Source organism: Engraulis encrasicolus, chromosome 17 (genome assembly GCF_034702125.1).
Source record: "Engraulis encrasicolus isolate BLACKSEA-1 chromosome 17, IST_EnEncr_1.0, whole genome shotgun sequence".
In the NCBI taxonomy this organism is placed as follows: Eukaryota; Metazoa; Chordata; class Actinopteri; order Clupeiformes; family Engraulidae; genus Engraulis; species Engraulis encrasicolus.
This window is the reverse complement of record NC_085873.1, coordinates 15433085-15442082: the sequence shown is the minus strand read 5'-3', so window position 1 is coordinate 15442082 and position 8998 is coordinate 15433085. Positions and strand designations below refer to the sequence as shown.

At 41.8% G+C, this 8998-nt stretch overlaps 2 protein-coding genes across 3 annotated transcripts; one reads left to right on the top strand and one right to left on the bottom strand.

Moving 5' to 3' along the window:
• Nucleotides 1-464: 464 nt before the first annotated feature.
• On the bottom strand, nucleotides 465-4495 carry LOC134467634 (uncharacterized; the record flags this gene model as incomplete). The annotated part of the gene is made up of 12 exons (XM_063221473.1): nucleotides 465-1124; nucleotides 1358-1402; nucleotides 1552-1768; nucleotides 1923-2075; nucleotides 2374-2556; nucleotides 2655-2744; nucleotides 2960-3071; nucleotides 3218-3309; nucleotides 3413-3530; nucleotides 3643-3842; nucleotides 4106-4250; nucleotides 4364-4495. Coding segments are annotated over 11 exons (1455 nt in total), but the record flags the coding sequence as incomplete, so codon positions are not given.
• A 199-nt stretch (nucleotides 4496-4694) lies between these two features.
• On the top strand, nucleotides 4695-7466 carry LOC134467869 (sodium/potassium/calcium exchanger 1-like). Of its 2 annotated transcripts, XM_063221840.1 has the most exons (6): nucleotides 4695-5190; nucleotides 5394-5432; nucleotides 5579-5643; nucleotides 5905-5948; nucleotides 6038-6075; nucleotides 6658-7466. In XM_063221840.1, the coding sequence occupies exons 1-5, from the start codon at nucleotides 4731-4733 to the stop codon at nucleotides 6072-6074; spliced, it is 645 nt and encodes a 214-aa protein (XP_063077910.1). In that variant the 5' UTR covers nucleotides 4695-4730; the 3' UTR covers nucleotide 6075; nucleotides 6658-7466. The 2 variants fall into 2 exon arrangements, with proteins under 2 accessions (XP_063077910.1, XP_063077911.1); XM_063221841.1 differs by having other exon boundaries at nucleotides 6038-7466.
• The last annotated feature ends 1532 nt before the right edge of the window (nucleotides 7467-8998 follow it).

The window sequence follows — 8998 nt, the reverse complement described above, 5'->3', positions numbered from 1 at the left end:
ATGCGTTGGCATTTGAAAACTACGTGGTTGATTTACGATATGCATGTAGTCTACAACTTCTGTTTAAAATTACACGGGGAGGGAGTGACATAAGCCGCCTCCGGATTTAAAACACCGCTGGTAATTACACTCCTGCCCGTAGGCTATCTTTGAATTTACATGAAGCCGCCCACCGGCGATTTGAAGCCACGGGTAGGACTACTGCGACAGGGCGGTGGGTTAGGGTGCGGGGTTGTCCACCCGAAGTCCGGACAGATGGTCACCCTATGATCATGCCCAGACGTTGATGCTCCACTGATGGTGATGCACGCACCACTCCTATTCACCTTTTCTCTGAAAGATGCTGATGCTGATGTAGGCCTAGTCACCACATTGACCAGTGGTTTTCAAAGTGTGTGTGTGTGTGTGTGTGTGTGTGTGTGGGGGGGGGGGGGTCACAAAGTGTTGATTACTGTATTATTTTATGTGTTCTTTCTATCTATGGGGTTGTAGGTTTTAATCCCACCCTAACCTCTCCCTACACCTCCATCCATGGCTGAAGTGCCGTTGAGCAGGACACCTAACCCCAAGCATTGCTAGAGGGACTTTAACCTTGAAAAGTAATACCGGCAATTCATAATGTAATGTTTAAGCCTTTAAATGGGATAGAAGAATTGACTATGAATATTAGGCTATTAAAGACACACTATACATTTCATATGCAAGAACCTACCAAGTAAAGAAACTCACACGAGAGGCATGTTCAAACATTCAAGTATTTATTTACAACACAAACATACACATGCAGCAGTGGAACAAAACAAAAAAAAGTCCCCCCCCCCCACACACACACACACACATACACACACACAGCACATTCCACTGGCTGAATAACTCACAGCAATCACTTAGTTCTTGGTGGAATGGCAATAGCTTAACAGAGTTTTTTAACAGTTTAATTTAAATGTTGTGTTTTCTGTCCTGGGTGCTACTGAGGGCATGAATGCCAGTGCTGCTGCTGGGGGTGACATGGATGGCACTGCTGCTGCACTGGAGATCAGGATGGAGGAGACAGAGGAGAGCAGGACAGAGAGAGGCTGTTGGTGTGTTGGAGAAAGCAGGAGAAAGGAGACAGCTGCGGGTGTCTTGGAGGAGATGATGGAGGGAATAGGGATAATAAGTAAATATACAGCAGTTATAACTTCATGCTGTCTAATGTTCCTTGTGTCAATATCATTTTAAGAAATGTCCCATTTAAAGAAACACTTACAAAAATGCAGACAAGTGAGAAATGTACTCACTTCTTTTATATACATACTACAGTAATTACAGAAGATATCAAACATTGGTATTCAAAGTATTCTTTCAAAACACTTACCAAGGAATGATGATTGATGATTCCAAACCGTCTCAGATTAAAGAACTAGAAAGATGACAAAGACAGAAAATGGATTAGGGAAAGATTAGTAGCTAAGGGATACATTAGCATGCCCCTTCACACTCTGTGAGGTAAAACAAAGTAAGTTGGACATTGTGTTTTTCCCATGCAATGTTTGTTTCTCTACACCGTACCTACACTCCGTTTCTTCCTCATCACTGGTGTATGAGAAATCACTGCTGTGTACATCGTCCTCATTCCCGTCATCTCCCTGCCCTTCCTCACAAGATGGCCTATTGGTCCCCTGTGGGCTTAAAACAGCCCTGTAGCTTGCCACAGCAGAAAGATGGACGATTGTCAGGTCATGAAGCCGTCTTCGACAGAAGGCAGAAAGGCCCTCATTTTGTGACTCTGCAGATGCAACATCAAAAATACGACGACAAACACATGGCATGTCAGAATACAACCTCCAAGTTGAACAGTGCAGATAAATGTCAAAGAAAGCAAAATTCTCATTTTTTTATTTGATGGTACATATACAGTAGGTTTGACAATTGCAACTTACCTGCCGATGACATCTTTGCTTCTAGACAAGACATCAATCTTTTCAGTGATGTAGTGTGCTGTTCCATCTCCTTCACGAGGATGCCTTTCTCTTCTTCCAAGCGCTTCCTGCGCATCGAGGCCACAAAGTAGGCATGCTTGTCCTCAAGTCTGACTGAAAGGCAAAGAGTAGAGTAGAGTAGAGTACAGACATATTAACAGCATTGTTGTTTCCTTACAAGTGTGAAAAAGTACTAGTAAATTAATCCAGTTTCTGTTGTTTGAATACTAATTAGATGGGCCTGTAACACCCTTGATGGCCCCCACCCCCTGTCACTTTTCCATGTGGTAATTGTCAGTATGTAATTGAAAACTGGCAGTTTCAAGATTTGTAATGGTGTCACTTAAATGTTTGAATGACAAAAAAAAACACTTGAGTAGCCTAAAACAGAATAAATGAACAATTCTCTTACCACTCCCCTGCACATCCCAAGGCCAAAAAACAGCTGGTCCATCTCCTGACAATGATCGCTCCACGGTTCCAATGTCGATTGTCGTTGTTGGCGATGCACTGTTGAAGGTGGCAATGTCTTTAAGAAGCCTGTTCTTAACAACAGTCATCTCGCTCCGCAGACGATGACGCAACTGACCACTGTCTGGAAAACAATCAGAAAATACAAGGACTGAGAGGTTATGCGTAAGCTGCACTAACTAAAAAATCCTGAAATACTTTCTATGGACATTACAAAGATACCATTCTTTCGGTACAGAGCTTGCTTCCTCTGTCGAAGGTTAAGATAGCGGCCCTCTATGTCCTGCTGCAGCTTCAAAGGGCGTGTTCTTACTGTGAATATAAAGACAAACCTGTGAGTTGTCAAAAGTCAATGAATCTGCCAAAACTGTAGCTGGTAAATGTAAGACATTAACATTAGCTCAAGATGAAATGAAATACAATACAGGCTGCCGTTTTCACACCATCATTTCAGTGAAGAGTTTGGAGGATCCAATTTAGGAGGAAAGAAGTATGGGAGAACAGAAAATAATAATAGCTGCATTTACCGCGGGTTGCCCATTCCTGCACTTCAGCAACCCATGCAGCTCCATCAGTGCAGGCCAGATCCTCCTTTTTCTGCTGCTCTTCCTTCTCAGCTTCCGTCAGCATCTTGCATGTCTGGAAAAAGCAATACAAAAATACAAAAAGATACAAAAAACATCCATGAAGGCTGTAGTGCAGTGCAACAGTACCACAGAAGTGTTTCACAAGCAATGTTGCAGCAAAAAAAGACAGCCTCAATGACTGTGAAATGACGGCCTTACCTTGGCATATCGGGAGCACAGGGCTTGTTGCAGTCCAGAGGTTTTCTTCTTGTTCCACCCTAAGGCATGAACAGTCAGCATGTCCACACGTGCTGTCAAAAGACAAAAGAGTTAAAATGGACATGAAGGCCATTGTGCAATGAACAGCAACAAAAGCCCAGAAACATGTAGGCCTATAGCAAGAGGAGCAAATACCTCCTTTGGACATGTACTTTGTTGTCAAAGCACAGCGGGACAGGTAGCTGTTCACTTGCTCTACTTCCTCTCCCGCAGTAGTCCCGGCACCCTCAATGTATTTTCCACTCCAAGCAATCTACAAAGATCACAACATGGCATTTCAACACTGACACCATTTCAACACTAACACCTGACACGAAATCTATTGCCATTTCAATACCCGTACACATGAATACATCATTACTTACCTGACACTTGGTCTCGTGGTTTTGTGCATGCATGACACTAAGGAGGGGTGTGGAATTCAAAAGCTCTAGGAGCTCTGGCAGGTGGTTGGCAGCCTTCTGAAGGTATGGCCAGTACTTGCAAGCCACATCCATTGCAAAGAAGGTTGCGTTGCATGGCATTAGCGCTTTATGGAGAAACATTGGATAGGCGAAGATCTCCCCTGTGAATAAATTGTTGTGCACGTTATGAGACAGGTATGGCAAACTTTGAAAAGGTTACTAAATGTTACTAAATACTAAATTGCACAAACCCCCATAAAATACAGGGTTTGTAAAATACAGGGTTTAGGGGAGGCGAATTAAGATTTTGTTCAGGTAGTAGGCAACTGTTGTAAAGGTAGCTGCCGTAGCTATTAAGTGCTGGGGTCTGATATTGAAGAGTTTAATTGCAAAATGGTGTATTCACCCAGTCCCTTCATCTTACCTCTGTACATATTCAGGGCTTTCAATAGAAAGCCATGCCTACAAACAGCAACTTCCATGCCTTCTTCGTCCATCTTATTTGCCCTCCTAGAAATCTCCTTCGCTGCAGCCCAGGATGTCCCCCCACAGGTACCCTGACCACGTGTCTGAAGAAAAACAATATAACATGAAGACACGAACATGACATTTTGTGTCAATGTTTTACAAATTTTGGCATAAGTTTGTTTTACAAAGTAAATGAAATAACAGGTATAAATACCTGTTTCACTGCACGATGTAGTGTGCCGACAAAGTCTGCAACAGCCGCATCCTCTGCCACAAACACACCATCAAAATAGGGCTTGTCTGCAGAACAAGCACTGTAGAGAGGGAGAAAAAGAAATGGTTCAAGACAAATGATTCAAGGCATTTCAAGACATGTCATAATGAGCATTAAGTTGTTGTTCAACATGCATAATAGAAAGAGCTGGGGAAAAGTACCTTCTACTTTTGAAGCGGTAAAGCTTTTGATCCTGAAAGAAATTAAGTTATACAGAAGCTTACACAGACATGGTATTAACAAACATACAATGACAAATGACAACCTGCAACATGTTCCATACTGACATATTTTCAGTGCCTGTTGGATGATGAATGTACTATGTTTAACACTTTATCACATAGTAAACATTGTTGTCTATCTAACATCTACAGACTGGCAGAAGGACGATGTGGTCACCCTCAACCTCGAAGAGGTACCGCAGCAGGCCCCAGAGCAGGTGCTCGGGGAAGAGGTGATGGCCGAGGAAGAGCAGGTGGCAGAGGGAGAGGAGGTGATGGCCGAGGAAGAGCAGGTGGCAGAGGGAGAGGAGGTGATGGCCGAGGAAGAGCAGGTGGCAGAGGGAGAGGAGGTGATGGCCGAGGAAGAGCAGGTGGCAGAGGGAGAGGAGGTGGTGACCGAGGAAGAGCAGGTGGCAGAGGGAGAGGAGGTGGTGACCGAGGAAGAGCAGGTGGCAGAGGAAGTGGAAGAGGCGGTGGTTGAAGTTGAAGAAGGGGAGCAGGAGAAGGAAGTGGTGCAGATGCAGGAGAAAGCAGAGGAGAGACAAGGTATCTAGCTATTATAGTGCAGTAACGTATCAATGTAGGAATTGTAAGCTAGCATATACGTATTTTACTGTGTTAACCCCACTGTAGGCCTGGAGAAGGCAACAGTCGCATACATTTCATATGTTGTATGTTATCTGTGAAATCTAATTGTGTTGACATATGCTACAATTTGAGTAAATACTTGTTTATATCAAATCATGTAGGCAAAAGAAGAGTTGCCGGCCTGGTGAGAAAACAACGAGGTAAGCGCAAATGACTACATAATAAATCACTTAAGTGTGCATGTGTTAACCAGTAGTGAACCAGTGGTCTCTCAAACCAGTGGTCTCTCAATTAAATATTGTTACCGGAGTAATAAGTAACTTATTTGTCCCTTTTCTGTTATCAGCGTGCCAGTACCACCAGGCCGAAACATACCCCATTGCTGGGGTTTTGAAAGAAAGAACAAGGAGGGTAAGACATGCTTATTGCATATGAAAAGTACAGTAGAAATAATAAACTGGTGTTAACGTTAGGGGAAAATATAATTGGTACGGGGTTGCCTCTCACTTATTAACAAGTAAATCATTCAAAATTATACCATGTTTGAACAATGTATGGATCTATACAAGTGAATGGTGCATTTTACGGAATAAAGACAAGTCATGTAATGGTAATTGCAGTGTATACACACTTTTACAAACTACAAATTACATAATTGTATTCCCTTCACAGGGAGTGTTCCAAAGACTTCTGAAATGGGAACCATGCCCAGAATGGTAAGTACTACACAGCAAATTACTGTTACGATAGCACTTGTACCCTACTTGTGACCTAGTTAATGAACTGTTAACAAACTCTTTTTCAGCGGGAAGGATTTCGCTCCAACCTGGCAGACAGTTTAAGGTAATTATGTTGCATGTTTCATTGATGTTACATCTACAGTATCCAAGGCTTTGAACCAGATTTTTTTTCTTTACTACTTACACTATGTATGTACATGTCACTATGTATGTACGAGTACAACTTGAAAACTAAACTAAAAATAAACCTCAACATCAATCACAGTCATTTAAAGGGACATAATTAACCATTATCAACTGGTCACAATTAATTTTGTTTACAGTTTTGTTTCAAATGTTGAGAAATGAAACTGGTGCTCCTCTTCCTGCAAAATGGCAACGTTTAAAATGTGTGAAATAGTAGCAGTGTGTTGAGTAACAGCTCTAAGTGCACTTAATGGCTGAAAGCGACCGGGTGTCATAACAACCTTACTTGCAAATGGGTGAGCGACTTGCAAATTACTGTGTTGACATGAATGGCCCAGCTACACCAGTATTTTCCAGCGGAAAAGGCCAGATTCCCTGCTGTCATGTTGCTGTCTCCACATATATATTCACATGCAATTGTGGTACAAATTAACAATTATAGATTTGGTAGAAATGAAAAACTACAGAGCTGTCTAATGTTTACAATTCTCTCTCTCAGTGACCTCAAAGCTCCCCAGCACTCGCCATGAAGGGAGGCACCATGACGCTGGCCTGATTATCATCGACATTCAAATCTATTTCCAGAATTCATGCTGCCCTTTCACTAATGTTACCTTTTTCATGAGTACACAACCACCATCAAATTCTAAGTATTCATTATGACTGGAAAAATTGCACTTTTCATACATGAAAAAGGGATCTTCAACATAGTCCGCCATTTTGAATTTCCAAAAATAGCCACTTTCAGCTGCAAAAATGACTGCACTCGGACCATACTAGAAAATATTTGTTTATTACTTAGTACACTTTCATGTAAAGACCAAATTTGGCAATATGCAGCCCAGTTTCAATGAGCAGCATAGTTGCAGTACCTTTTTTGACCATTTCCTGCACAGTGTCCCTTTAACATTTACCAAGTACTTTACTCCAGACCTGATTCACAAGGAGGGCTCAGTCTGGCTACCGTGAGGCACATTTTAGTTGTTTTTGTGTTGATTTCTTTTGTTTTTATTACTATCATTATAGTGTTATTATTATTATTATTCAAAGCTTATTTGTTTTTTTGTGTGTGATTTTTTTAAACAATGCACCTGCCCCCCAAAATCTGTGCACGCGCATGTGTGTGTGTGTGTGTGTGTGTGTGTGTGTGTGTGTGTGTAAGGCACATTTTAGTTGTTTTTGTGTTGATTTCTTTTGTTTTTATTACTATCATTATAGTGTTATTATTATTATTATTCAAAGCTTATTTGTTTTTTTGTGTGTGTTTTTTTTAAACAATGCACCTGCCCCCCAAAATCTGTGCACGCGCATGTGTGTGTGTGTGTGTGTGTGTGTGTTTGTGTGTATTGTATGTGTGTGTGTGTGTGTGTGTGTGTGTAAGGCACATTTTAGTTGTTTTTGTGTTGATTTCTTTTGTTTTTATTACTATCATTATAGTGTTATTATTATTATTATTCAAAGCTTATTTGTTTTTTTTGTGTGTTTTCTAACAATGCACCTACCCCCCAAAATCTGTGCACGTGTGTGTGTGTGTGTGTGTGTGTGTGTGTTTGTAAATAAATACTGTAAATAAATACTTGAAATCGTGTGAGTTTCTTCTATAATATCAGTGGTAAATGCACATTAAATGTTAGTGTATACCGTGTCTGTAATAATCCTGGTCAATTCTTCTGGATGGAGATGTAGTGAGGTATCAAACCTACCTATACAATAATAGTCCCATTGAAAATACCGCCCATTGAAAATGAATGGGAGCTCTTGCACCATTCTAGAGTGCCTTATAATAATACAGTAAGAGTAGTGTTAAGAGAGACCATTTAATCAACACTTTGTGACACACACACTTTGAAAACCACTGGGCAAGGTGGTGACTAGGCCTACATCAGCATCTTTCAGAGAAAAGGTGAGTAGGAGTGGTGCATCAGCATCAGTAGCATCAGCGTCTGGGACCCACCGCCCTGACGCAGTAGGCTACATATGCATGTGGATACGGATACGGGCAGGAGTGTAAATTCAAAGATAGCCTACGGGCAGGAGTGTAGCCTAATCACCAGCGGTGTTTTAAATCGGTGGGCGGCTTCATGTCACTCCCCGTGTCATTTTAAACAGAAGGTGGAAATCAGGAAGATGCGCTGCCATTCATCAGCTGCCAAAACACGTTTTAGTTGTAGACTACATGCATGCATATCGTAAATCAACCACGTAGTTTTCAAATGCCAACGCATTCATATCGTAAATCCACCACGAGACTCAAATCTTAAATCAACCACGAAACACGGGCAATAATAAAATGTTTTCGCTTTTCATTGCACCTAACTCCTCACTCCGATATTTTCATTGCACCTACCTCCGCATTCCAATAAAGAAGGCACGAGGGGCTACTTATTTATTCAATCGTTATTTTATTTTATTTTTACTGGGAAGGAGTAGGCCTACGGGCATGAGTGTAATCAGGCTATCAGCGGTGTTTTAAATCGGGAGGCGGCCGGTTCTGTCATGGCTACAGTGCATTTGATGTAGGCTACTTTGATCAAAGGAATGTATCTGCAGTGTTCTGTCGCGGCCGGTGTGGCAGCTTTTGTGATATGCACCGGAATTCTCATCAAGCGATGTGGGACAAATGTATGGCAGGAACCGATATCGATATGCACCGGAATTCGGCTATATTTGATTTACCCCACTGTACGGCAGGAACCGAATTGTTACACAGGTAGGCTATATTTGATTTACCCCACTGTACGGCAGGAACCGAATTGTTACACAGGTAGGCTATATTTGATTTACCCCACTGTACCCTGTACAAGGCGGATGAGAATTCCGGTGCATATCACAAAATTGTT